Consider the following 26,888-nt stretch of genomic DNA (forward strand, 5'->3'; position numbering starts at 1 on the left):
GGTAGGGGAGGACACGGAGCTTCCGTGCGGGCCCAGCGCTCATCGCGGCTTCAGAGGGGCCGCCGCAGCCATCTCTAAGCGGAGGCCGCCCGGCTACCGAGGCCTCGGGGGTGGGGGAGCTACCGGGGGGCGGGGCTACCGGGGGGCGGGGCTACCGGGGGCGGGGCCTCGCGCCCTGCCGGCCTATAAAAGCGGCCGCCGCAGGCTGCGTGCCGTCGCCGACCTTCGCCTGTGTCGCCGCCGATTCACGCCCGTCGCCTCCGCCATGGCTCCTAGGAAGTTCTTCGTGGGTGGCAACTGGAAGATGAACGGCGACAAGAAGAGCTTGGGCGAGCTCATCCACACGCTGAATGGCGCCAAGCTCTCGGCCGACACCGGTGAGGGAGGGCGCGGCCGCAGCCGCACGTAGCTCACGTCCCGCGCGGCGGGGCCCGGCCGGGGCACGGGAAATGTCAGGGGGCGGCGGGGCCGAAACTTAACCCCGCGGCGGGGCTAAAAATACCGCGACACCGGATCCCGGCCGCTGAAGGGCACCGCATCCCCCCACGCCGGATGCGGGCGGCCTCCGTCCACCGGGCCGGCGGGAATCTGCGGGCCCGGCCCCGCGAGGAGCCTGCGGCAGGCGGTCGGGGCTCTCCGGGCTCTCCCTCGCGCGGAGCTCCTGTCCCCGCGGCCACGGCCTGCCGCCCTACCCCGCGCCAGGGGTCGGGGCGCGATATTTGGGCGGAGGTCACCGCACTATGGAGAGGGTTCCAGCGGCGTGCCTAGCCTGCCGCGGTGCGATGCCCGGCTGTAATCCACGTGTAACCCGACGCTGCCCTTTTCTCCCCGGTTCAGCCTTGCGGCCGAACAAGATTCCTGCCCGGTTTCTCGGCTGGGATGTTTCCAAGGGACCCGGTGTGAACTGGCTGGAAGCCTGGCTCTCTGCCCGATTCCCCCCTTTCTGACTCCTGGAATGAGTTTCCCCCTCTGCTGTTGAGTCATCAGATAGTAGGGAGGATGATTCTACTCTGGGTCCCCCAAATGTCAGCGAGAGCAGGCTGAGCCTCCACCAAGTGGGGGAGGGGGAAGGATAGCCTCTCAGGGCTGGGCCATGGGACCAAAGGTTGCGTGTGGTTTCTATCCCTTCGCCTTCTGATGGGTGACCTTTCTGCCTTACAGAGGTGGTTTGTGGAGCCCCTTCAATCTACCTTGATTTTGCCCGTCAGAAACTTGATGCTAAGATTGGAGTTGCAGCACAAAACTGTTACAAGGTATCGAAGGGTGCTTTCACAGGAGAGATCAGGTGAGCCCAAAGTGAAGATTTAAGCCAGCACTGCTTTGCAAAGTGAGTTTCTTCTGGACATGTGAGTCCATACCTTCATCTGCTTTCTCATCAGCCCAGCAATGATCAAAGATATTGGAGCTGCGTGGGTTATCCTGGGCCACTCAGAGCGGAGGCATGTTTTTGGAGAGTCTGATGAGGTGAGAGACTCTGGAGTGGAGAGGTGGTACCAAACAGATAATTCTGTGAAGGCTGGAGGATTGAGCAGATTATGGGAAAGGTACAGGAGGAGGTCTGACTGACACTTATCTTATTTCTCTTCCATCCTCAGTTGATTGGACAGAAGGTGGCTCATGCTCTTGCTGAGGGCCTTGGTGTCATCGCCTGCATTGGGGAGAAGCTGGATGAGAGAGAAGCTGGCATAACGGAGAAGGTGGTCTTTGAACAGACCAAAGCTATTGCTGGTAAGGGAAGAAAATTGACTTTTTTCTTTGGACAGCTGGGAAATGGCCATAATGGCCATAAAGTCTGTTCCTAGCCTTCCTTGAAGGCTTTCAGATACATTGCTAAAACATTAACAAACAGTGGTCGTGTTATTAGAAGGTCTGCATGTTTCAGAAAACTTTCCAGATCTACCCTTCCGAACATGAGGTATTGTATTCATGTATACTTTCTTCTCTTCCCTCAGATAACGTGAAGGACTGGAGTAAAGTCGTTCTTGCCTATGAGCCAGTTTGGGCTATTGGAACTGGCAAAACTGCTACTCCCCAACAGGTATTAGCAAGGGAAAGGTGGCTGATGAAATGACTGACCCCGCTCGAGAGTCTCCCTGAAGATGGAACAAGGCAGTTCCTTCTTTGGAAGGGAGTTGTAGGCAGGATGGTTCAGACCCCAGTTCTTATTTCTGTTTCATTGCAGGCTCAGGAAGTTCATGAGAAGCTGAGGGGCTGGCTCAAAAGCCATGTGTCTGATGCTGTTGCTCAGTCAACTAGGATTATCTATGGAGGTAAATGAGTCTGTAGTTTCTTTGAGGCTGAACTTAATTTTTTTTGCTTGCTGCTGTTGTACAGCATGCTCTGCTCTGCTGATGAGGACACATGAGACTAGCAGAGCATGAAGAACCACTTACTAGCTTCTTTAGGTAAATGGGAGATGGTCTCATGATTTACAGAATAAGAGGTGGCTAGTACCTTGCAGGTTTTATCTCCGTGTTATTGCCATTTCAGGTTTGCCACATCTGAACTCTTAATCCTGTTCCCTCTTCAGGTTCAGTCACTGGTGGCAACTGTAAGGAACTGGCCTCTCAGCATGATGTAGATGGCTTCCTTGTTGGTGGGGCTTCTCTCAAGCCGGAGTTTGTGGATATTATCAATGCAAAACATTAAAGCAGCCTGTGAGGAGCAGTCCCTTACGGTTAAGAGCAAGAAACTGAAGCAAGAAGGGACCTTTTGTTGCACGTGTCTTGGTACAGAGGCTTCTTCTGAGGCTTTCCCCCACCATCACAATCATTGTTCTAGCTGTGCTGCTAACTCCCACCACCTTGTCGGAGTCCCATTAGTGTGAGCCCATCTCAGCAGTCTCCTTTCTGAACGGGCAAAATCCTTGGCTGTCAAGCTGTTAGAGCTCACAGTCAACTTCGCCATTGCCTCTCTTTGCAGCCCTGCAGAGAGGGAGGGCCACTAGTACTGGGGGGAGGAGAAAAGGAACCACCATCTTCTGCATCCTTCAGCTCCATCTGCAAGGAGCCTGGCAGCTTAGACCCTTGTGAGACACCTTACCTCACCGATGTCCTGTATTGAACAATAAATGAAAAGGAAAAAAAGTGTGTCCTGTTTCTTATTCAGAAGCAATTAAGGGCAAGTTGTATACAAAGCTGGAGTACTTTGGGGGTAGCTAGCTGCAGAGAAAGCAGTATGTTTGGATGTTCTGCCTTAGTGGGGGTGAGTGGCTTGTTTTTTTTTTGGTTGCTACATTTTTATTTATTTTTTTCTTCTTATATCCCTCCATTTACTTGTTGCTCCAGCAAGCATTGCACAGGTGCAACATGTATCTTCTCATTGTAGTACTCACCTAGAACATATCCCAGAGAACCTTTGTTTACTGTTGCAGCTCCTCTTTAGTTCTGTGATAATTAACATACTGCAGAGCACTTCAGTAGCTGCAAGAGCACCTAGCTGTCCCACTAATGAGTGGATCTTCCTGTGACTGTCACCCTGGTGGTGGCTGCTAGCTAGGTGAGCCAGCACAAGTGTGAGCAATAGCTGCAGGCTGCTGTGAAGGAAGCTGGTGAAACTGCTGCTGTGAGGTAGTAATAATTCTAAATTAGTTGGTGAGGCTGCCTGGCCAGCGAGAATCCCATCAAGTAGGAAAGTTGGCCTGAGGAGGAAAGGAGGGTGTGCTGGTGGAGTTAGAGCATGTAGTGGCTAGGTGCCTGGAGAGAGATGTGCAGAAAAGATGTTTCAGAAGTTAAAATGGGGAGGAAAAAGATCCTAAGATCTGTGGCTTCTGCGAGCAAAGTGTTTGGGGCATGGCCTTAGTTTGGTCCTACACAGCACTGTCAGAGCAGCAGTGACTTGCAGAGATGGAGCTGTGCCTTGGACTGGATGGGCCCAGGCTGTAGCACTGCTGCCAGCTCTGTTGTCCAGCGCTGCCTGGAGAGCAGCTCTGCAAGAGACCGGGAGAGTGACCTACATAGGAAAAACAGATGGGAGATGTGCATCACGCTTGCTGTATTCAGGAGAACACAGAAGCGCAGAACCATTCATTCAGTGAGGAACAAAGCGGGCAATAATCTCCGCATCAGCAGGAACATTGTGGCTTTCTTCTTTTTGTCTGCTTTCTGGCAGGAAGGACCCATAGCTGCGCGGAGTGGGATCACTGCCAGCTCCTCACCCTCAATGAGAACTGCAGGGGGCCAGGAAGACCCTGCACTCCCAGCACAGGCACACATCACACACGCACATCAACGCGGACGGCCAACACACGCAGCTCTGCACAGCGCGCACTCACGCTGTGCCAGCGGCCTCACCCCACCTCCCTCGGGCCAGGCCTCGGCCATCGGAGACTCGAGGCGGCCGCCGGCACAACTCCGCCCTCGGTCCTACAGCTGTTCCGATACCGACTCGGCGCCAACCGGAACGCGGCCCGGAGCGTACGGGAACTGGGGAGGCCGGAACTGGCCGTCAGCGCGGCTGTGTGGGAGCGGCGCTGGGGCCCGCCCCCGTTCCCATGGCAGCGGCGCGGCCTGGCGGGCACGGGGCGCAGTGAGGCCTGGCTGCCGTCGGAAGCGGGACGAGGAGATGGAGGGCGGGGGGCTGAGAGCGGAGGAGGAGTTCCTCGGCTATGAGGAGGGGGAGGATGACGAGGAAGAGAAGGCGCTGTCGGAAGAGGAGGAGGAGAAACAGGTGAGGAGGCGGGCGGGGGCAGCTGGCCTTGTACCCCCTCCCCCTTCGTCCGCCATTTCACCTCTGTTGGGCTGTCTCCCCCAGGTGCCGGCCGCGTGTCCCCTGACGGAGGAGATGCTGAAGGAGGGCCTCTCCCTCCTCTGCAAAATTGGCAACGGCCTGGCACACGCTTATGTGAAGTTTGAAGCCAAGTATAAGTGAGTGTACAATGCACATGCAGGAGAAGAGATCCTCTTCCTAACGTGTCTGTGTAGCCATCCAGTGGCTGCACCTAAGGCCACCAGTGACTGGACTGTGGGGCAGGAGTGTCACAGGGCACATTCTCCACCTGCCTTGCTTCCAGGCAAGGCTGGAACTGGGGACCGCCTCAACAGTAGCCAGACACGTGGATCTGTGGGGCACAATAGCGACCCCTGGGGTTGTGGGAGTTTATCAGGTGCTCTGGACTTTGATCTCCCAAGGGGACCTGAGCAGGATACCTTCACTACAAACAGTCCAAGAAACATCCATTAAGCATCTCTGCATATAACTGATTAACATACACACTTAAAAGTACAATGCCACAATTGCCATGGGAGTTTGGAGCCTCAGCCCAATCAGTACCCCCAAAGAACTCTAGATGTAGCAGGCCTCACAGGTAAGGCCAGTCTAGGTGACTACTGGCTTTTCCCTACTGGGAAAGTCATTACATGCAGCCTTGAGTTGCCCCTGCTGTCTAAAAGACACTCCTGCCCTCCCCTCCCCCCCAGGCTTGCCTTCTTTCTACTCTGCTTCTTCCTTCTCCTGACAGCTACAGTTCAATGGAAAGAAGTACTGTCTGTGCCAGAAGGAAGGTCCTCTCCTTGGCATTCAGCCTTGCTTACAGCATCTTTGGCCCATCCCTATTGCCTGCCTTTTTCCTCCTTCACACAAGGCTTTGTAGGGCAGCAGGGAGATGGGAGAGAAGGGGACCCTCCCTCCCCCAATAGTGAGAAGCAAACTGAAGGCTGGTAGCAGGGGAGGAAGTGAGAGGTGTTTTATTCACTTTTTCCCTTCCACAGGGACTTGACAGACATCAGCCTCCTTGAACGTTTCATTCACCTGCGGTATGTGGATTTGTCAGAGAACAAGCTGCAGGATTTGTCTCCACTGAGCAGCCTAACCCACCTGCTTTGGCTGAAGGTAGATGGGAATCTGCTTACCAGTGCCCACATGCAGGAGCTTCCCTACCTCCAGATCATCAGCTTTGCTCACAACCGCATTGAGAATATGGAGGGCATTACTCACCCCCATTTAGCCAGCCTCAGCCTTAAAGGTGGTACAGACTACTCTCTTCATTGCTGTGCACATAGAAAACTGTCTTTGAGTGGTATTAACTGTCATTATTTCTTCATCCTCTGGCACTCAGGAAATAAAATCCAGACAGCACTGGGTCTGAATCAAGCACTGTATAGCCTGCGTATACTGGAGCTGCGAGGAAACAAATTAGAGAGCACAGCAGGGCTTTACCTTCCCAAGCTCAAGAACCTCTATCTGGTAAGGGATCAGCCAGCTTGGGAAATGGGACTGAGATACTGCAGAGGTTGGCACCTTCAGTCAGTGGGAGTAGGGAAGACACTATCCCATTCCAGATGTCATAGTGTATACACTAACCTATTCAGTTCAATCTTCACAGCCTGAGAGGAACAGATTTCAGAGAGCTAAAGAGGCAAAAGTCTCTCCTTTGGGGTAGATCCTTCTATGATATCTGTTCAAATAGTGCAAAGGCAGTAGCAAGTGACCAGTAATTGTTCTGCAGAGAGCAGGGAGATTGGCAATGCTTGGTGTGTGGCATTCTCCCTTTGCAGGCACCTAAGGGAGAGTAGTGTTCTCTCCCTGGCAGTGTTAGGCAAGATCACACTCCAAGTCTCCCGGGAATGTGAAAATCAGTGGGGAAAGCAGTAGGTGTTCTGTGCATTACACACAGGAAAGTAATCATAGAACATGAATGGTTTGGATTGGAAGGGACCTTTAACATCTTTTTGTTCCAACTCCCCTACTATAGGCAGGGACATCTCCCACTAGACCAGGTTGCTCAAAGCCCTGTCCAGCCTGGCCTTGAACACTTCTAGGAAGGGGGCATCCACAACCTTCCTGGGCAACCTGTCCCAGCATTTCACCACCTTCACAGTAAGGAATTTCTTCCTAGTACCTAGTCTAAATCTACCATCTTCCATTTTAAAGCCATTTTCCCTCATCCCATCACTACCAACCCTTCTAAAAAGTCTCTCCCCAGTTTTCCTATAGATACTGGAAGCCTGCTATGAGGTCCCCCGGAACCTTTTCTTCTCCAGGCTCAAGAACTCCAACTCTCTCAGCCTGTCCTCATAGAGAAGGTGCTCCAGCCCTCTGATCATCTTTGTGGCCCTCCTCTGGGCCCACTTCTCAGTTAATAATAGTATGAAATAACTTTCTACCTATTCAGTCTGCACTTCCATGTGTACAGTTACCTATTTGAGGTCTCTATCTAACCCAATACCTATAGCCAGCAGCTCTTTCTCCTCTCTGATGGGCCTAATTGACTATGGGTATAGCAGCACAGAGATATGATTCACATCTTGGGCTGCCAAAAAAAATGGATTGAATATTTCAGTTGAAACTAAGAAGAAGCAATTTTCTTCTACTGTAAGCAGTTGCTTAGGGACCATTTACTGCTTGAGACACAAATGAAGAAAGTATGTTGGCTTACTCCCATGAATCATACAGTACTATTGCTTGCAAAGACTTGATAGTGATCTTGAGTCATTACCTCTGAAAAAGCAATTAAAGATGATAAAAGCTACAGGGTTTCTTTTCATCAGTACTCCCTGGCAGAAAGCACTGAGGAGATTGCTAGCTGAGGTTGTCTGCTATTTTCTGATGTAGAGCTGAAGTCTTAGGACTATTGGTGCTGGAAGAAGGGATGAAGTGGATAAGTCACTAGATACAATATCGAATTTCTAAGTAAAACAAGCCATATTAGCAGGTGACTGAGTTAAACAAAAGCAACACCTTTATTTAAAGTGAGAGACATAATTGAAGAATTCCTGAACCGTACATCCAAAGCAGGCAAGCTGTAAGACAAGATTATTAAAACTAGAACAACCGATTAATGTCTCAAAAATGTTGTGAGCTTGAATTTATTCCCCATGCTTACCTGCTTATCAAATCATTTTGGAGGGGGATCTCTCCCAGTATTACTTTGCTTTCTGTAGAAACATGTCGGTGTTACTTGAGCCATAGGTACATAAAGCTGATGTTGCAAGGACAGGGTTCAGTGCACCCATCAAATAGGAATTCAAAGGTCAGCTTAAAGTAACTGAATCAGATTTGGTTAATGTATGACATAGTTTCAGTATTCACAAAGTTGTGCCCACCAGCGGGAAAACCAGAGACTGATTGTGAACCATGTGGTGCTTCAATCAGCATCCATTTTAGGTTCACTGCTGTCCGAAGTGTAGGTCTGTGTTACTCCCTGTTCATTATGCAGTACTGCTGACAAAGGCTTGCTACAGCACGGGCAACATATTGCATTAGCTTTCACTAAGAAATGATGGCTTCATGTGTATGTGAGGAATTGTTATAGGAGGTGAGGTGATGATGTGATCATTAAAATAAAGATGTCATTTTGAGTGCTCTTTGAGTTCAGAAAAAAAGGAGGAACAATAATCTGTTAAAAAATCTGATCTGCATTGTCCTGTTAGCACTGGTGTGGCTGGAGCCTTTAAAACTGTTCACGCTGGTGTAATGGAGCAAGTGGGAGTGATAGTAAGTTGCTACTCATTCCACAGACTAGTGATCTGATTCCGACATCAGGTCCTGATTTCCTTGAAGTGAGGTTTACAAATCCATCCTGGCTTTTTAAATTTGTTTACAGGACCTTCACTAAATCTCAGACTTTCCTCTTTTTCTCAGTGTTACCCTCTTGACCTGGTTGCTTCAGAGTCTCCTTTGCCCAGTTTCCAATGAAGTCTTCATTTTCTACAAAATATTCTTTTCATAAGTGACCCTGCCCTAAACTGCTCTCCTGTTCCGCCAGTTGAGACTGTTCCCCTTTTGTTAGATTTGGGCATTGACTACATCACTGCTTGAGTAACAAAAAAGGAACAGAGAGTGCAGTGGCACTGTTGTGGGTTAGCCTAGCAGGCAGCTAAGCACCACACAGCCTTTTGCTCACTCCTTTTCCCTAGTAGGATGGGGGAGAGAGTTGGGGGGAAAAAGTAAAACTTGTGGTTTTAGATAAAAATAGTTTATAGGACAGAATAGGTAATGAAAAAAAAAACCCAAAAACCCACAAAGAAAGTGTTGCATAATGCACTTGCTCATCACCCCCTGATCAATGCCCAGCGAGTTCCTGAGCAGCAGGAGCACACTCTGGCCAACTCCTCCAGTCTTACAGTTCAGTGTGATGCCAAATGGTGTTGGATATCCCTTTAGCCAGTTTGGCACTGTCCTGGGTCTGTCTCCTTACAGCTCCTTGTGCCCCCCAGGGTCCTCGCTGGTAGGACGCTGTGAGAAGCTGAGATATCTCTGCGCAGAGCTGCTCAGCAACAATAAAAACATTGGAGTGTTATCAACATTATTCTCATCCTCAATTCAAAACATGACACGGTGACAGCTACTACAGAGAACATTAGTTCTATGTCAGTTGAAACCAGGATAGGAGCCTCTCTCCCTGTGTCCTGTTCGTGTATCTGCATCCTTAGAAACTACAATCCTAAGCCACAATCAGTACTGAAGTCCTGCTTATCTCTGGGTTGAAAGATGTGGTGGGGATAACGTAATTGCCAGGGATTTTGCAAACTTGGCTGCACAAGGCCATGAGCAATCAGATCCAGCTTTGGTGCTAGCACTGCTGTTAATCCAGGGATGGACAGGAGGCTTTGAGTGGAGTTTTCTAGTCAAAATTGTGCTGTGAAACTATTACTGAATTTAAGAACTTCGTGTTTCCCCATCTCACAAACATTCACACCAAGGTGAATGAAATAGATAGGGAATTTTGAACTGGTAAGATATTCTTCCTGCCCTAAGTTTGTCGATTTTATTTATTTATTTATTTATTAAGAAAGTGTACTTATGGATAGCTAATAAATATTGTACTAAGAAGCTCTTAAACCAACTGACAACCCCCACTTCTCTGCAGCCTCTGTCAGGATCATGCAGCTTGCTTCTGGTCATAGAGGAGCAGAAGAGTAGACTTGTTGGTAGTAGATTTCTCCTATAAAAGAAGCAGCTAAACTGGAAGTTTGCTGGACTCTATGAGTGAGAGGAGCAGATAATTATCCTTTAAATACACGTTACTTGGGTCTTTGCTTTCTGTTCCACATTGTCACTCTTTGAGGCCTTAGGGGCTCAGATGAGGCACTGCTGTGGAAGGGGTGTTTTGCTGGAAGTACAGCAGGTGGCTCAGATGGCATGCTCTGGTAAATTTGAATCATGGCATGTCTGCATCCCTGCATAACTAGAGGCTGTGTTGGAATTACTCATCTGGAGTGATCATGTCCCAGTCACTAAGTGATGCTGCAGGGAGTTCTTTTTCAGCAGGCATTTGGTTCTTGAAAACTCAGAACTCTTTTAGTAAGGCCCTGAGCATCCTGCTTACAACCAGGCTAGCATTGTAGTTAGCGTGGTTGCAAGCAGAATGCTGCATGGAGACTTCCAAAAGTCCTTTCCCATCTAACTCTTTGTGAGTCTAACCAGCGTCCTGATCAGAGGTACAAGTGAGAGCTGCAGACATGTTCTCAAGGTATTCTGTCCTCTATCTCTAGAATTCTAGTGCAATTTCTGGTTTGGCTTCTGACCATACTATCTGTCACTGCCAGGTAGCCTCCCTACATTGTTATGTATGTATGATGTCTTGCTTCAGAAAAGGTTGCTTAGCATTGGTAGGAAGTCTGAAGAGTAGAAAGAGCTTGACAGAACAGAAATAACTGCTGTTCCCTTTGCCATGTGTGCCTTTTTTTCATTCATACTTCCTATGTCCCTGCTTAGGCCCAAAATGCCATTAGGAGACTCGAAGGCCTTGAGGCACTAGAGCAGTTGTCATCTCTGCACCTGCGTGACAATGAGCTTGAGACCCTGGATGGATTCTCTAGCAGCATGAAGTGCCTGCAGTACCTTAATCTACGGTGGGTCCTCCCTGCTTGTGTCAGGACTAGACACCAGCTCATCAGGCCGTACTCCCATTTACATCTTTAGGATTTTCTGTTTTCTCTAGAAGCTGAAGACCTGATGGGAACGGGTTGGATTAATCTTTACAGTTTTTAACTGGTGTTTAGGGCTCGGTTTTCTACCAGTTTCCCACCCAGGACTTTTCCAAGCTTCTCGGAAAAGATCTGCCTCTCCAGTTGCTCTCAGACTCCACACTATACTTTTTATATCTTGCAGTAACTCTTTTTCCAACCCCCTCCGCCTATTCTCTGTGTCCTGGCCATGGCCACCAGTGTCCTTTTCTTTCAAGCACTTGCTGTTCAGGGGGTGGCATTGTCAGACTGTTCAACACACTGTTTGAACACAAAGAAATGCTTATTGTTAGGACTTATATGGATCTCTTTCTCCTGCACACTGTGCTGGTTTTTCTTTAGGAACAATGGGATCAGTAGCTTGCAGGAAGTGGCAAAATTGCAGGTGCTCCCCATGCTGCAGGCCCTGGTGCTGATGGACAATCCATGCTCTGATGAAACAAACTACCAGCAGGAGGTCCTGGTCCAGTTGCCACACCTGAAGCGCCTCGACAAGGAACCAGTTGAGCAAAATTAGCATGCAGAGGCAAATGAAATCTGTTAGAAAAGGCAGGAAGAGGAAAAGGTATGAACAAGAATGTGAAAGACATAAGATCAGATGTGCTGGTAAGCCCCTCCTCCTGTGAACTGCATGATGAAACGGCTGAGGGAGGTCAGTCCCAAGGGCAGAGCAACATGCAACTGAAAACAGGCTTCACAGCCTGATTGCCATCCCTGGCCCCAGCAGCACAAGTGAGAGATGAAAGAGGAAAAGAAGTCAGGCACGGAGTCATTTAACTTCTCCCTCTTTCCCTCTTCAGGAAATTGAGGTATCTCTCCAGGGTGATGTGACTGAATGACCTCTGGTTTAAATCCCTGTTCCCTGTGAAGATTTGGGGATGCATCTTCCCATGTGCAAAGCAAGAGTCATAGGTATGAGGTTCACCTCATTTTGCCCGAAGAAGAGAGGAGTGTCCTGGATGCTGCCTTCAGTTACTGCAGTGTTTTTACAGTCTCTGCACGTACATACTCAAAGTAGTCCCAAGAGGAAAGAGGGGGGTTACAAATTGCATGGTTTGATTTATGGCTTAAAGAAATTCTACATGATTTTCTTATTTGGATAAAAATATTTAATGAACCTGGAGTGTCTGGAATTGTTTATCCTGCCCACCCACTCCTATTCCCTAGCTCTCTCGCCCTCATCTGTCCGTGTCTGTCCCCTGTCTGTGTGTGTCTCTCTCTCTTTCTCTCCATCCCCTACGTGCTGTTTGCAAAGCTTTGCTAAATCCTGACTCATCGCAGCTTTGGGTCACATGCTGCTGTCCCGGCCCTATCAGGGGCGTCTCCATCCTGCTGCTGCCGCCGCCGTTGTTGGCTTAGAGGACACATCATCTCCCCTTGAGGTCCTGCATCCCTCCTCAGCTCCGTCCTCTCTCCTCTCTACCAGCACTTTCTCAGTCTCTCGTTCACCCCTGCTCTAGGAAGGTAAGTGTCTCCCCGTGGCCAGCCCTCCCCTCACTGCATGCGTGCCTCTGCTCCCCACTCCGTGCCCTCCAAACCCTACACGCACTTGTGTCCCTGTAGAAAAGGACCGTTGTGAGCGGCATTAGCAATTAAACTCCCCTCACTTCCTCCACCTGCTCCTCCCACCCCTTTCTCCTCACCCCCACCCTTCTCACTTTTCTTTCACATTTTAATTTCAGATACTCCCTCCTTCCCAATCCCCGGCAAGGATCATTTCAGATATGAGTCTGGGGAATTTCAAAAGGGGGGGGCAACCGACAAGCATAGGTGCTGCTGCCAAGGGCACTGCGGGGAGACGTTGAGATGGAGCTTTACCTGGGGGAGGGGGCTGGCAGTGGTGTGAAGTAAAGCTCACTGGATTTCGCTGGGGAAAGGACCCAACCTCGGAGCAGACCTCTCCCAAACTACCGAGGTGTCGACGCAAATACGAGAGCGAAGCCCAGTCCGAGGGAGAAGGAGGGAGGAGGAGGGATGTTTTCTTATCACCGCCCCACACGGCACAGGGTGGGGGGGGGGCAGCAGGGAGAGGAGGTGACAGTCAAGCAAGCGAGAGCTGCATCAGCCACGACACTGCAGCAGTGCGGGCTTCCTTAGGAGCAGTGCCTAGCTGGGGGGGGGGGGGGGGGGGGGGGGGGGTGGCAGCTGCACCTGGGGCCCCAGCACGCAGGACTGGTAGCTGTGCCTTGGGGAAAGGTCTCTGCAGTGCTGTCCTGCTAGGAAGGGAGGGGGGATTGCTGCAGCAGGGTCAGGCAGTGCCCTGGCGGTTTGTGCTGCGTGAAGAGGTGCCAATGGGAGGCACTGCAGCAGCGCCATGCCAGAGCGCCCAGCTCAGCCCCTGCTTGAGAGAGGCAGCCCAGCATCCAGCCTGGCTGCTCTTCTTCTCACTGTGTCAATAGGTTTCCGACTGTAGCTCTGTTCCAGTCCCTTATCCCAGCTTATCCGCCTCTGACCTGCTTTCAGGACAGTGCAGCTGATGCTAGGGATTTCAGAGTGGTTCAGCAGAGGCCAAGCAGAGAGGGACACGGGGAAATTGCAGAAGTGGAGAAAATGGTGTAGAGAGCTAAAAAGGAATGAAAAGATCCAGTAAATGATGGGATGGATCCAGCTAGGTTGGGTTTGGGCTCATCATCTGGCATCCTTGGAGCTGGCTCAAACAGAGGTAGGTGGATGCAAGCAGAGGGCCAACATGATCACGTAAGCACTGCATCTGGTACAGGTCTTATTGTCAGACCCCTGCTGTGCCATAGGTCATTTTAACAGGGGTATGGCCAGGGCAGTGCTGTGAAGAAGCTCACAGCTGTGCAGGCATGGCTCTGGAGGAAGCTCCTGCAGTGCAGGCCAGATGGCATGAGAAATGCTGTCAGTGTCTGAGGGAGATCCCAGCCCAGATGGGCCCTGTGGAGGGCCCTGCATAGGTTCCAGAGAGCCCTGGTTTCCCCCCACTTAACCTTCCCAGCATTGCAAGCTTTGCTGAAACTCCAGAGCACTGTGATTTCCCCAAACCCTGTGATTTCCATGTACTAGAGGCCATGGGATTGGGAATTGACTGGCTTCCCCAGCCTGTTTCTTAGCCCTGCTCTTTGCCGTGATGCCCTATTTGCAGCACTCCCCAACAAACACAACTGTGCTGAGAGACAATGTCAGCTGCATCCTTGCCTGCAGCCCAAGGCATGATTCTGCCCAGAAAAAACACTGACTGCACCATGCTTGCCCCTGGGCCTGGACTCCACACTGCATTCTGTGTGATTCCAGCTCTGCTCTGTTTTGAATGAATAAGCTGGGGAGCCGGGGGCAGAAAGCCCAGTGAAGCTGGGGTGGCAGTAACAGACAGCAGACGCTGCCCGCTCCCAGCAAGGCTGCTCCCTACACTGCACTGCCCCACTGCCTGCTGGTGGAAGCAGGGAGACTTGCAAGGCCAGCTAGGGGGGAACAGGAAGGGGGTCAGACCTCTTGTGGAGAACCTTGGGAATGAATTTCGGCAAAAAATGCCTCTCCCAAACAGCTCTCCTCAACCACAAGCCTATTTCCCACCCCAGGTTTCACTGAGTGCATCCAAAATGCCAGATCTCCTCACACGCCCCTGCCAGAGATGCCTCAAGGTCTTTTGTGCTTACATTCCTCTGGTGTGCAGGGGCCATGAGCTGGGGTCAGCCTCAGCATCTTAGCCTGCCCAGTTTCCCTCCCCTTGTCCTCAGAACTGTTCCTCCCCTTTATCAGGTGCCATAGCCTCTGGCTGCTCGGTCTCAGCTTGGCTGGCCCAGTCCCTGATGTGGACCGCAGCCGTGCCCTGCAGGGTGCCAGCCGCAGAAGAGTGAGGCAAGGCCAAGGCAGGTGCTGCCCAGCAGGGATCTCTCATCCCTGTGAGGAGATGGAAGTTTCTGGGAGCCCTGGTGTCAGGGCTGTGTCAGAGCCCGTAGTGCTGTGGACCCCAGTAAGTCAGCCATGCTGGGAAGGGGGCACGTGGCTGCCACACGGGACAAGAGGGAAAACTCCTACTTTGTTATATGTAATGAAGGGATGGGATTCAGCATTAGTTCCTGAAGAGAATGTGGATAGTTTCTCACTTTCTGGGCTTTGGATCACATTTTTCATATCTCTCCTCTAGTCTAAATTTCCTTGAGCCTAAATTTCCTTGGAGTTTGAACTCCTAATGTAGATCTTTGTTGAGCATCCTTTTCTCTGCCTAGACATTAGAAGGGTGAGCACCAGGTCCCTAGGGTGGTCTGAGATCTTGCAGGACAGCTCAGAACTGAGCATGCCCTTTCCTCTCCTCTACACAGTCACCATGGCAGTCGAGAGGATCCATGCCCGAGAGATCCTGGATTCTCGTGGGAACCCCACTGTGGAGGTGGACCTATACACACACAAAGGTATGAGGTGAAGATGAGAGGTGAAGAGGAAATCCTGTCTTGCTGAAGCGGCTGGATCTGCACAGCAGCTGAGAGCAGGGAGGATCTCCCACTGAAGGTGCTCCAGTGAGCAACTAGAGACATCAGGCCAGGGAGATAGATCTCCTGGCGTCTACCTGTGGTCCTCCTGCATGACATGCACAGCAACTGCTGACTGCTGTGCGTGTGTCTTGCCCCATGTCTGACTGTAGCAGAGGCAGTTAATTTCATAAAATAGACATATTCTTGTCCTATTCACACAATGCTCTCCTGCAGCTATACTTTCATTCCTGGGGCACATTTGGAAATGCTTTCGCAGCCATGCTCGTGAGGTTGAGGGAAGATTTGTTTCTGAGACACGTGTGCAATCATGTGTGTGCAATTATGCGTTTCATCTGGAAGAACTGCAGCTATGTTGGACTGAAAGCTAGGTGGGATGAGATATGTGTGTAGTGTGAGTGACCAGAGCAGGCCTCCAACCTCTTGCTCCTTCACTGAGGTAAAAATCCATCCCTGGACAAAAGGGATGTGACTAGGGCTGCCTGTGGAAGGATGCAGGCAGGTGTACCAGAACAAGGGATTTCTGCATGTCATTTATAGTTCTGGGACTGGCACAGATGTCTGCATGGCTGAGATCCAGGTTTCCTAGTTTGAAACACTGGGTGGACTTCTTTCTGTCAGACACTCTGCTATTCCGCTTCTAAAAGGTGTTCACCTCTGAAAAGACTAGCCATGAGCAGCCAGCCAGTGGAGCTATCTGTTGGCAGAGGCGGGTGGCTCTATCCTTTCCTTAAAGTAGAATAAAGACAGATGCATGAGGGCTTTCCTTCCTTTTAATCCTCTGCTCTACTCATACACATGTTTTGCTATCCCTCAGGCATGTTTCGAGCAGCGGTCCCCAGCGGAGCATCCACTGGTATCTATGAAGCATTGGAGCTACGAGATAATGACAAGTCACGTTTCCTTGGAAAAGGTGGGGAGGTGTCTGCTCCACACCCTGTACCTGGGGCTGCCACACATGGGGCTTCACCAGAGGGTACCACTCATCCACTAATGAAACATATCCTCCATGGGACCTTCCAGGCACTGATCCAGTGTCAAGCGAAATGTCAGGCCTCAAACTTCCCTCCCTGATTACCCCTCTCAGCCTTTCTATTGATCTTCTCCCTCCCTCTCTTCATTCTCTTCTTTGCCTCAACCTTTGTCTCTCTCCTTCTTTCTCTGTCTATTCCCTTCTTTAGGGGTCCTGCAGGCCGTGGATCATATCAACAGCACTGTCGCCCCAGCTATCGTGGGCTCTGTAAGGATTTCTCTTTGTTCTTCCTTATTGAACACTTACTCTGTTCCGTCTCTTTCCACCTGATCTCTGTTTCTGCCTTTCTTCATCTCACTGGGTTGACAGATATAGTGCTGCTTTCTGTGAACCCAGGCACACCCTTCCTGCCTCCATGGCTGTATGCAACCACAGAGATCTTTTCTCTGAGTGGAAAGGAGTTAACCCTACCTGGCCCACTGCTGCATCTGTACCACCTAGCCAGTCCCCTCGTTTTTTTTCTGTAGAGCTCTCTCCCTTTTTCAAATGTGCTCCTCCTCACTTAATCTCATCCACACGTCTGCATCCTCACACCCATTTATCCTCCCCTCTCCTCCAGTATTCATGGTGTGGTGAGCAATGACTGTACTCATACAAGGTCTGGCAGCCCCCCCAGCACAGTCTGTGGACTTCCAGATCTGTGGTGTCACATCTGTAAGCCCTTTATAGAACCTGCTCTGAAGGGAATTGAGTTGATGTCATGCACTGAAAGCCACGCAGCTTGTGAGGAGTCTGACTGAGAGTCCAGCTCTCCTCACCCCTGAGAACTTTCTGTACTGGTAGAAGGCTCCCCACACTGGCCTTAACACTGCTCCCCAGCTCATTCCCAGGAATAGCCCATCTAGTTCACGTGTGCTTTCTTGGGGTTGAGCGTGCACTGTTATGCCTAGCTTATATGTAGCCATAGCACCACAAAGCTCCCTGGAAGCTGCCAAAAAGCTGGATAAATCCTCAAGTGAGTGCTATGTGCTGAACTCTGTGTGACCGGCCTGGGCTGCTGCTGATCCCTTATCCAATCTGGGTGCATGTACACTGCACTGCAATAACATCATCATGATTACCTTACTTGATTGTATACCAAGGCACTAATTTCCAGAGCTTTGTGTGTATATATTCCCCCACAAGCTGAAAAAGTCCATGTACCCCCAGCTTCTCCATCAACACGTCCTTCCTCATGTGCCAGAGCCAACAACTCTTCTCAACATCCCCTTCTCAGCAACTCTTTCTTTCCTCCAGGGCCTCTCTGTTGTAGATCAAGAGAAGATAGACAATCTGATGCTTGAGATGGACGGCACAGAGAACAAATGTAATTTGCTATTTATTTCGGTCTGGGAAGTAAAGATCACAGTGGGTGGAGGGAGGCTATTAGGCTAGTGAAGGGCACTTGCTGGGCAGAAAGGCAGTACCTGAGAACCTCAATGACTTCTTGGTTTTGCCCACAGCCAAGTTTGGTGCCAATGCCATCCTGGGAGTTTCACTGGCTGTGTGCAAGGCAGGAGCTGCAGAGAAGGATGTCCCCCTGTACCGGCACATTGCTGACCTGGCAGGCAACTCCGATCTCATCCTTCCTGTGCCAGTAAGAACACTCCATCGTTGACATACTAATTCAGAAACTTCTAAAGATACCTCAAAGAGTGTGTTTGATAGAGGAGGTAAAGAAGGAAGGGATATAGGACCAAAACACCATCTGAATGCACTGCAGGAATCTGCAGAAATCACCAATGCCCAAGCTTTCTCAGAGAAGGACTCACAAACAGAATGCCTATTCCTGGAATGGTATGTAAGGCTCTGCCCTCCCCACCTCCACAGGGGAACTGGAAAAGGCTCAGGAAAGGATAAGAGACGGATCAAATTGTGGGCCAGCTTTTGTAAAAGGAAGGGCTATGTAAACTAGGAGTTTTCCTTGTAAACTAGGAGCTGAGAAGGATACAGCAGATGTTTTGATGGGGGTTGACTGAGGATCAACCACTACTCATTCTTAATACAGGAACCAGAGAGCATCATGTGAACTCTCTGAGGCACAGTCCAAAACAAGGCTAGTTATACTGTGAAACTCCCTCACAAAGCATACTGTGGGTGCTAAATTTTTCTTGGAGTTGAGGGAAAAGTTCCTAGAAGAGAGGTTGATGTAGCATTGCTGAATGGACAGATAAATACATACAATTTGGGAGAACTCTGAGAGGGAAACAGGTGGGAAAGTCCTCTCCAGTTGCTTGCCACTATTGGAAGGAGGATCCCAGGCTGTACGTGGCTTTGGTCTGACATGCTGCAGCTGATGTGTTATGTTACTGTATGGGATGTGGTATATCATGAATAGACATGGTGACCAACCTGAGAGCCTTGTCAAAATGGGTTCCTTCAGCTCTAATTCACTTACAAACTCTTCCAGGCTTTCAATGTGATCAATGGAGGCTCCCATGCAGGCAACAAATTGGCAATGCAGGAGTTCATGATCCTACCCGTGGGAGCTGAAAGCTTCCGCGATGCCATGCGCATTGGGGCTGAAGTCTATCACAATCTCAAGAGCGTCATCAAGGAGAAGTATGGCAAGGATGCTACTAATGTGGGTGATGAGGGAGGATTTGCCCCTAACATCCTGGAAAACAGTGAAGGTGAGAGTTACATGTTAACAGGATATCCCTGCCTTCAATGTTGTGACCAAGGCCTTTTTTACACCCAATCCTTTTATCCCTTTGGCTGGGGCCTCCACAGCCCCTCAGCATGTTTCTGTTCTGCTCTGGGCTTCATTCTCTCTCGCTCATTGCTCCATCAGTCTCACAGTGGCTCCTGCTCACAGGGCCTTCCTAGAGAAAGTTTCTGCTGGAAGTCAGAGCTCTCAGCACAGGCTGACTTCAATTCTCTTCCTTCCAGCTCTGGAGCTCCTCAAGGAAGCTATTGACAAGGCTGGCTACACAGACAAGATTGTCATTGGTATGGATGTGGCAGCCTCTGAGTTCTATCGAGATGGCAAATATGACCTTGACTTCAAGTCCCCAGATGACCCAAGCCGCTACATTTCGGCAGATGAGCTGGGTGACCTCTATCAAAGCTTTGTACGTGATTATCCAGGTGAGCCACTGTGCTTGGCAATGGGGAATCAGCACTGGTGTTGCAGACATCGCAGGTGCACCTCTACCATTTTGGGGGGATTGGAAGGAAGGTCACTTTGACTTGTCTCTTCTGTTGTCCATTCAGTGGTTTCCATTGAGGATCCCTTTGACCAAGATGACTGGGAGGCCTGGTCTAAGTTCACAGCCAATGTTGGGATTCAGATAGTGGGAGATGACCTGACAGTGACAAACCCCAAGCGCATTGAGCGAGCTGTTGAAGAGAAGGCCTGCAACTGCCTCCTGCTCAAAGTCAACCAGATTGGATCTGTCACGGAGGCCATCCAAGCGTGAGTCCACCCTGCTGCCACTGTTGTTTAAAAGAGTTGGTGATGTACCACAATAAGATTAAGATTTGTGTCTCTGCAAGAGTGTAGAATGCTGAGGATGGGAGGAGAGGGTCACCCTGTGCAGGTGGTGGGTATTAGGGTGGCAGCTGCTGAATACATATCTTGCTCCTTGCAGCTGTAAGTTGGCCCAGGAGAATGGCTGGGGTGTGATGGTGAGTCACCGATCTGGGGAGACCGAAGACACTTTCATTGCTGATCTGGTCGTAGGACTGTGCACTGGGCAGGTACGTGAAACCTAGGGTGTGCACAGGCATGCAGGAAAATGCAAAGGCGAGAAGCAGCATCCTTCCTGCTTCTCCCTCTCAGGAAATTGGTGCGAGTCATAATGGTGTTTGTTTTGGGAAATCCTTTGCAGATAAAGACGGGTGCCCCCTGCAGGTCTGAACGCCTGGCTAAATACAACCAGCTCATGAGGTAAGGGGCTTCTAGGGTAGGAAATGCAAGTGAGAATGGAGAGTAACTAAATGGAGAAGCCCAAGAGCAGAAGGAGCTTGTAGGAAAAATGTGAAGGCAAGGTGCAGAGGTGAAAGTAGAGATCTCTGGATCCCTCCTCTTTGGCATGGTGGGATAGCAGCACCTTCCAGCAGCTAGAACCTCTGTCCCCTTTCAGCTTCCTGGCTTTGTGTTATCCCTCAGGTACTCTGGTGCCTTTCTTGACTTTTGCTGTCTCTCTCTCCTGCAGGATTGAGGAAGAGCTTGGCGATGAAGCACGCTTTGCTGGACACAACTTTCGCAACCCAAGTGTTCTTTGAACGTTGTCCCTCAGGCATATACACCCTTCAGCTTTTTCCCACATCACAGACTCTGAACCCTCTTTCTCTTCACTACTCCCTTTTTTGCTCTTTCTCCCTTCTCTGCCACCTGGTTTCCTCTCACCTCAAAGCCCCACAAGTTCAGGTATCCCTGGCTAGATATACCCAGATGAAGGATAAAAAAGAGGTCTGCACCCTGTCCCTTGCTTTGGGATCATAAGCATTTCTGAATCTAGGCATTTTGTGTCTTTTGTTCTTGTGTGCATCTGAATCACTCTGTTCATATTAGACTATGGGAGCATGCTGCCCAGCGTGTTTACGTTGTACGCCGAAGCATGTGCAGTGAACATATGTGCGTCGGCTGGTGTGTTTGGACAAGCGTCGCACTTGTAGCTGTGTTTGAACGAGTGTCACCAGTGGCTCGCTCTCGTTGTGCGTGTGTGTAGGTGTATGTGTACTGGCCTACAGCATTGTTGTGCCCCAGGTGCATTTGCGCTGAGCCGTGGTGGAACCTAAGCGTTCCTTCCTTCCGATCTGAGCACTGTTCCATGCTGAGCTGTGCTTGTCAGAAGCTTAGTGTTGAGTGAACAATTGCTTGTCACTGGCCGTGTGTACGTGTGCTGTCAGTCTCCAGGTTAAGCAGCTCTATGGGATCTTGTGGGTCAGCACATAGTACTGTGGGGCAATATATTAAAACACAGTCATAAAAAAAAGACATGCTCTCATTTGCTTATCTTGACCTTCTTCTCTGTTTCCATCCCTCTTGCACTCCTTCACTCTCTCTTCTGCCCATAATGTCTGCTTCACCTTCTAGACAGTCAATGCTCAGCGGAGCAACAAACTACAGAACCCTAAACTTAATTAAAATGTGTTTCACACCTGAGACCCTTGACTTGGCCTGATGTTTCTCTGTACTTGTCTGTATTTGAGGAATGGGAACATTTTGCCATCAGAGAAGAGGATCATGCAGAAAGATAACCAAAGCAAGCAGAAGAAGTTGGCAAGAGAAAGGCCCAGATAACCCCCAACCTGCTTTCACAGCTGTCCCACAGTGAGACTTGTCCGTCCTGCACCCAGCTCGGGAATATTGAGGGAAGGGCAGATGGGAGAGTGTTCTCTGCATGAAGAAGCTATGCAAGGGATTTTAATCATGCCTGCCACTGATCTAACAGACCCCAGAGCAGGCCACAGGCCAGATGCCCACTTGACATCCTGTGACAGTAAACAAACTGCAGATTTTTGAAGAGAAAAAGCTATCAGTAGCCTCTTTGTGTGCTTGGGCACACTGCGGTCCTGCAGAGCTCCTGTTCAGCCCTTGCCTGACTGTGCTGCCACACCTTTCACAATGAGTAAGGTAAGTCAGTTTGTTCAGTGAGCCCTAAGCCCCCTTGACCAAGCCCCAGTATGGACTTCCAAACTGAAAGACAACACTTAAAAATCAATGCTGGCATTTCACTGCTGACTCTTTACTAAATAACACAGGAAAAGGAGTGCATTCATCAAGGAAAGACAAAGGCTGTGACAGGAGAGAAAAGATGGTGGGAAGGAGAATGGTGTTGAGACGGGGTTGGTTCCGGTGGGGTCACCGGTAAATAGGCAACAAATACCGGCAGCAATCAATAGCTTGTGTCCTAGCTGCAAGTACCTCTGTGAAGACTGCCCCTACGATCCACCGAGTCCCGTCCCACACCTCACGCGCACGGACGGTCAGTACAGACCAGCACAGAGCAGCGGGACTGCCGTTGCCTTCTGGGAGCTGTAGTTCGGGTATGGCCGCGGGAAAAGCTCCATTTTCCAGTGCCGGAGCCCTCGCCTCGCCTCAAAATGCGGGTCCCCGGCAGGTAGGGGGGAGCTGCTCCGCCGCCCGCGCTCCCGTAGGGGGCAGCCTTGTCTCAGCGGCTCCGTGCGGCTCGGCTCGGCCGGGCGCCGGCAGAGGGTGGGAAGGAGCTCGCCCCTCCGTGCACCGTTGCATTTTGCAGCCGTGCAGCGTTTTGCCACTCCCGCATCTGCAAAATTGGTTTTGCACGATGTCTCTGGTTTTGGAGGAAAGTACATTTTTGTGCTCGAGGTACATGTTATTATTATTTTTTTTCTTCTTTTTCCATTTGTACACCTAACCACTGCTTTCTTTTGTTTTAGACGCTGGGATTTTGCAAACAGTATGGCTGAGCAATCAGGGGAGGTTTTTTGGAAGTAAAGTTTCTCCGCTTTTATACTCTTAAAGCATCTCCCCGTTTTCCCCCCACTCACTCTCATTTGTCTTTTTGTTGTTGTTGTTGTTGTTGTTCATGGAAGAAAAGTGCAGGAGGTGGTGCATTACCCATTTAAATGCAGCAGTACTGTAACAGCAGGGAACAGGTGTGTGTGTACCTCCATACATTGTGAGAAGAATTTGTTAGCAGTTACTGCCAGTGAGATAATGCCACGTCCCTGTGGTAGGACATGTGGAAGCACCGGGGTGATGAGGATGCATTGCCTCAAAGCAGTGCCTCACCTTGATGGCTTTTCTAAATCAGAAGAGCTTGGCTTTGACAGCCCAACGTGTATATGACGCTGGCATGTTCACTCAGGTCACTACAGGTACATACATGGATGCTGCTACCTCTTTGTCTCCGTGACAGACATTTGGTTACAGTTCCTTTGTGATAGAAATACCCAAATACTTTGTTATCCCTTACACAAGGAATGCAGTAGGAGATGCTGTCTTCTTAGCAGCGGAGCTACAATGTGCATTTCCATGAGAAGCAGTGGAGATTGGGGTGGGGAGGCAACAATGTCTGTTAAGGGGAACATATGTTGGATTGGTTTTCTTTCAGCTCTCAAACCAAATTCTGTTTAGATGACGTTTTCAGAGACGCGAGTGGCTGTTAAAGGGAAAATTTAGCTCCAGCTTCCCTGAAGCCTGCACAATTGTTCTTTAATAAATAGGTACCCATAGAGGACCTGGAAAGGAGAATAAGCCTTATTGTAGAGGACACATGGAAGCCTTAATGATGCAGAACTAAGGAGTTTCTCCCATCCCTCTCTCTAGAATGACTTGGGGGGCAGAGGGGGACGATGACAGATATGCACATTAAAACTCAAGTAAACAAAATACCTAATATAGGAGGCTTTTTCTGCTGAAAAATGACGTTGATCTGACAAGAGTTCCTAAAAATTGGGTGCTGGATAGCTCATGTTACGGGACAGCCACTGCAGGGAGGCTGGTGAGGCTGGGCAGTGAGTTGTGTCACAGACAGCATTTCTGTGACCAACAAACACCAGTGCTGTTTGCATGAGTTTTAGACAGCAAGCCTGGAGGGCCATCTTGTGTGACCCTGTTGGAGTTTGTGTCACAGAAAGCCTTTACCAAGGCCTAGAACAAGCCAGAGGGCTTTTTGGTTCTTCTTGCCAAGGACATTGCTATGTGTTGCATGTCTGTGCTGCCTGAAAGGGAAACAGGGCTCTGCGTACTTTTACAGCCACAGTTTCATAGGATAAAGATGGGAAAGGGTGTCTAGTGGTCTCCACACCAGGCTCTCCATAGAGATAAGGCTGGCCCCAGAAATAGATCAGCTGCCACAGTGGTTCCTGAGCATCTCCAAGGGAAGACTACCCAGATCTCTGGGCGCCTGTGCAGAACCGCGCTCAAGGAGGAGCTTTGTCCTTTGTCTAGACAGAATTTCTCTTCTTGCAAATTTTGTAACCATTTCACCATCCATCTGTTAGGAAATCTTGGCTCTGACTTTGCTTCCCATTCTCATTCTCACTTCTTTCTTCCCCTCCAAATAAATAAATAAATAAATAATAACAATAAAAGCTAGAGAGAGCAATTAGTCCTTCCTAATATTTATATATATATTTTTCTTTTTCCCTCCTGACAGAGAGAATTATCCCCCTTATCTTCTCCTTGCATATCATGATCTGCAGCACTTCCAATCACTGGTCCTCCACAGAAACTTCCAGCACCTTCTTTCTACTGTATTTCTGCAAGAAGGTTGGAAGGTTGCTCCACAGCCAGCCCCCCTCACTCCTGAGTCCCCCAGAATCAGAAAATAGTGGAAGGCTGCATGCTCCATCTGCCTGCTCCAAGGCAGGACCTTTGATGTGTTACTCATCTGTCTTCCATTTGCACTGACCGCTTTGAGTCAGAGTACAGCATGGTGTTACCAAACGTCAGTTTGGGTATGAAAATGATGACATTAAAACCTTTTTAGAATTGACTTCGTGGTTAAATAAACTCAGGGTCACCAGATGGCCTGACAAGTTACCACTATGAGAAGAAGAACCTGAGATTATTAAGATGGAATGTGGAGAGGCCAAAGCAATACCAGGTATTGTGGCTTTCCCTCAAGTCAGAGAAGGCTACCTTAGTGATTTGGGTATTTTTGTTTAGCATACAGTAAGCAGGGATTTTGATAAGATCTTCCTCCTTTCTTGAATCATCCCTGATTTATGGCATATAAGGATCACACTCATTATGAGCTTGGGATGCAGGGCTGCCAAACTCCTAAGGTGAGAATTTGAAATGGTGGTGACAACCGCAGCCATGACTACCTCAACAGCAATAATATTTTTTCTCATCTTCCAGAGCTCTGCTGGGTGAGACACTTCTTATGGCAGCTGATGCTAAAATTTGGGGTTGTGTATGTGCCCTCTGCAATGTAACACCTCTGTGAAATAATTGGTATGATGAAATGTTTCATGCTGATAATTGAAAATGGGTGAACATTTTTACAAATGTTGGTTGTAGCTTTTTCAATCCTCTGTTCCACACAGGGAAATCAGAAAGTAATGGTGAATAAAAGCACCCCAGTATCACCATTGGCAGGGTGGAGGCTCTCAGCAAGGGTCAAGGCAAAGAGATAGGATGAGGAGAAGCATAGATGAAAAAATGAATGACAGCTGGAGACATGAGGCAGTTTATATTGTGTTATATTGTGCAATGGCATGCTGCCTGGCAGCAGAGCTGGTTTGGGAACAAGCGTCCAAATCCAGGGGAAATGTGGGCCTGGTAGTGGCATGGTACCGCTGGGAAGAGGGTGTGGAACAAAAGCTCGCAAGAATGTTGCTGGGACATTGTTAGGAATGTTTGTAAAATGCTTGGGCGCAGCAGTGATTAGCACTACAGAAAAACCCACAGGGAGATTATTACATCTGCATTCAGTGCCAGGTTTGGATGCTGTACAGTGAATAATGCTCGGAGCCATGTAACGGACAATAAGGAGTGCGGAACAAACACCCACTGAGAGCAACATCCAGCCTGCTCACTGATGGACAGGAGGTCCTGCCAAGGAAAGGTTTTGTGATTGTGTATATGAAGGCTACCCAAATGCCACAGCAGGACTTGTCCCTGTGCATACCACGTCTCTCTTCTTGCAGTCTGCAGGCTCACATGGCAGTGTAGTGCTTGGTTCTGCTCATACAACCAGCCTCCTTCCAAAGTCTGAAGCTGAGAGTAGCACTCGGTCACTCCTGGCTTCCCCCTAGTGCTCACCAGCAATAGAATCATAGAATCACGGAATCATAGAATGGCCCGGGTTGAAAAGGACCATAGTGATCATCTAGTTTCAACCCCCCCCTGCTATGTGCAGGGTTGCCAACCACTAGACCAGGCTGCCCAGAGCCACATCCAGCCTGGCCAGATAGATGAGCATGCCCAGAGCAGATTGCAGCCCTGCTGCACTGAGGTTGAGCTCTACTGGATAACAGAATCATTTGGCTCCCCACCTCCCCTTCCAGAAGTCCTCCTTTGCTTAAACTTTTTCAAAATGGCCATGCACACCCTCTGTGAGACTGAACTTTGCAAACAACAGAGCACAGCAGCAGCCAGCCCTTTTTCCTGAAGCAGAGAGGAGCCCACACGCGGGCGGGGGGAGAATTGTTCACATTTTTAACATTCTGGCTGAATTTGAGCCCTTTGTAACGGCACGGCAACCGCGTCTCCTTTGCATCTTAAAGAGCATTTCTGGTAGCAGCCAAAGGCCCCTCAGCGCCCGCCCGATGCATCCTGCCAGCACCACAGATAGCCCAGGCGAGACCCGACCCTACAGTGATGGCTACCTCGCTTAACTGAGGGGAAGAATAAGAAAAAGGGGAAAAAAGCGGGGACGTTCTAGCCCCCCGGGAACGCGCAGGGCACTGTCGAGGCGGTGCGCGGCGGAGCGGGGCCGCACAGGCCCGTCCCGAGGCGGCCTCCTCCGGCGCTGGGCGCCGGTGCCTCTCCGGCCGCCGCACGAGGCTCTCCCTTTGTGCCGTTGCCTGGTAACCGCGCGGGGGATGGGAGGCCGCCGGCCCGCGCCGCATGCT

General features: G+C 49.9%; 3 protein-coding genes across 7 annotated transcripts; all 3 read left to right on the forward strand.

Moving 5' to 3' along the window:
• The first annotated feature begins 181 nt into the window (after positions 1-181).
• TPI1 (triosephosphate isomerase 1) lies at positions 182-3,086 on the forward strand. Its single transcript, XM_085235501.1, has 7 exons — positions 182-377; positions 1,162-1,285; positions 1,380-1,464; positions 1,596-1,728; positions 1,953-2,038; positions 2,183-2,270; positions 2,531-3,086. The coding sequence occupies exons 1-7, from the start codon at positions 266-268 to the stop codon at positions 2,647-2,649; spliced, it is 747 nt and encodes a 248-aa protein (XP_085091627.1). The 5' UTR covers positions 182-265; the 3' UTR covers positions 2,650-3,086.
• Positions 3,087-4,371: 1,285 nt separating this feature from the next.
• Positions 4,372-12,024, forward strand: LRRC23 (leucine rich repeat containing 23). Of its 3 annotated transcripts, XM_085235459.1 has the most exons (6): positions 4,373-4,668; positions 4,753-4,865; positions 5,709-6,183; positions 10,657-10,793; positions 11,250-11,472; positions 11,708-12,024. In XM_085235459.1, the coding sequence occupies exons 1-5, from the start codon at positions 4,564-4,566 to the stop codon at positions 11,422-11,424; spliced, it is 1,005 nt and encodes a 334-aa protein (XP_085091585.1). In that variant the 5' UTR covers positions 4,373-4,563; the 3' UTR covers positions 11,425-11,472; positions 11,708-12,024. The 3 variants fall into 3 exon arrangements, with proteins under 3 accessions (XP_085091578.1, XP_085091585.1, XP_085091595.1); XM_085235452.1 differs by having other exon boundaries at positions 4,372-4,668; positions 11,250-12,024; XM_085235469.1 differs by lacking the exons at positions 11,250-11,472; positions 11,708-12,024 and having other exon boundaries at positions 4,376-4,668; positions 5,709-5,962; positions 6,056-6,183; positions 10,657-11,243.
• A 169-nt stretch (positions 12,025-12,193) lies between these two features.
• ENO2 (enolase 2) lies at positions 12,194-21,483 on the forward strand. Of its 3 annotated transcripts, XM_010717821.4 has the most exons (12): positions 12,194-12,371; positions 15,191-15,280; positions 16,176-16,271; positions 16,540-16,598; positions 17,628-17,697; positions 17,834-17,967; positions 18,781-19,003; positions 19,263-19,460; positions 19,587-19,788; positions 19,964-20,072; positions 20,204-20,262; positions 20,531-21,483. In XM_010717821.4, exons 2-12 carry the CDS (start codon positions 15,196-15,198, stop codon positions 20,598-20,600), a joined length of 1,305 nt encoding a protein of 434 aa, XP_010716123.3. In that variant the 5' UTR covers positions 12,194-12,371; positions 15,191-15,195; the 3' UTR covers positions 20,601-21,483. The 3 variants fall into 3 exon arrangements, with proteins under 3 accessions (XP_010716123.3, XP_085091618.1, XP_019473579.1); XM_019618034.3 differs by lacking the exon at positions 16,540-16,598 and having other exon boundaries at positions 12,196-12,371; XM_085235492.1 differs by lacking the exons at positions 16,540-16,598; positions 17,628-17,697 and having other exon boundaries at positions 12,195-12,371.
• The last annotated feature ends 5,405 nt before the right edge of the window (positions 21,484-26,888 follow it).

Source organism: Meleagris gallopavo, chromosome 1, assembly GCF_905368555.1.
Source record: "Meleagris gallopavo chromosome 1, MGAL_WU_HG_1.1, whole genome shotgun sequence".
In the NCBI taxonomy this organism is placed as follows: Eukaryota; Metazoa; Chordata; class Aves; order Galliformes; family Phasianidae; genus Meleagris; species Meleagris gallopavo.

Excerpts from the sequence above, each read along its gene's own strand:
- TPI1 (XM_085235501.1), top strand. The coding sequence starts at position 266 with ATGGCTCCTAGGAAGTTCTTCGTGGGTGGCAACTGGAAGATGAACGGC. Across the intron at positions 1,286-1,379 it reads GCTTTCACAGGAGAGATCAG|CCCAGCAATGATCAAAGATA; the intron begins GTGAGCCCAAAG and ends CTTTCTCATCAG. Across the intron at positions 1,729-1,952 it reads ACAGACCAAAGCTATTGCTG|ATAACGTGAAGGACTGGAGT; the intron begins GTAAGGGAAGAA and ends CTCTTCCCTCAG.
- LRRC23 (XM_085235452.1), top strand. The coding sequence starts at position 4,564 with ATGGAGGGCGGGGGGCTGAGAGCGGAGGAGGAGTTCCTCGGCTATGAG. Across the intron at positions 4,866-5,708 it reads AAGTTTGAAGCCAAGTATAA|GGACTTGACAGACATCAGCC; the intron begins GTGAGTGTACAA and ends TCCCTTCCACAG. Across the intron at positions 10,794-11,249 it reads CTGCAGTACCTTAATCTACG|GAACAATGGGATCAGTAGCT; the intron begins GTGGGTCCTCCC and ends GTTTTTCTTTAG.
- ENO2 (XM_010717821.4), top strand. The coding sequence starts at position 15,196 with ATGGCAGTCGAGAGGATCCATGCCCGAGAGATCCTGGATTCTCGTGGG. Across the intron at positions 20,073-20,203 it reads TAGGACTGTGCACTGGGCAG|ATAAAGACGGGTGCCCCCTG; the intron begins GTACGTGAAACC and ends AATCCTTTGCAG. Across the intron at positions 20,263-20,530 it reads AAATACAACCAGCTCATGAG|GATTGAGGAAGAGCTTGGCG; the intron begins GTAAGGGGCTTC and ends TCTCTCCTGCAG.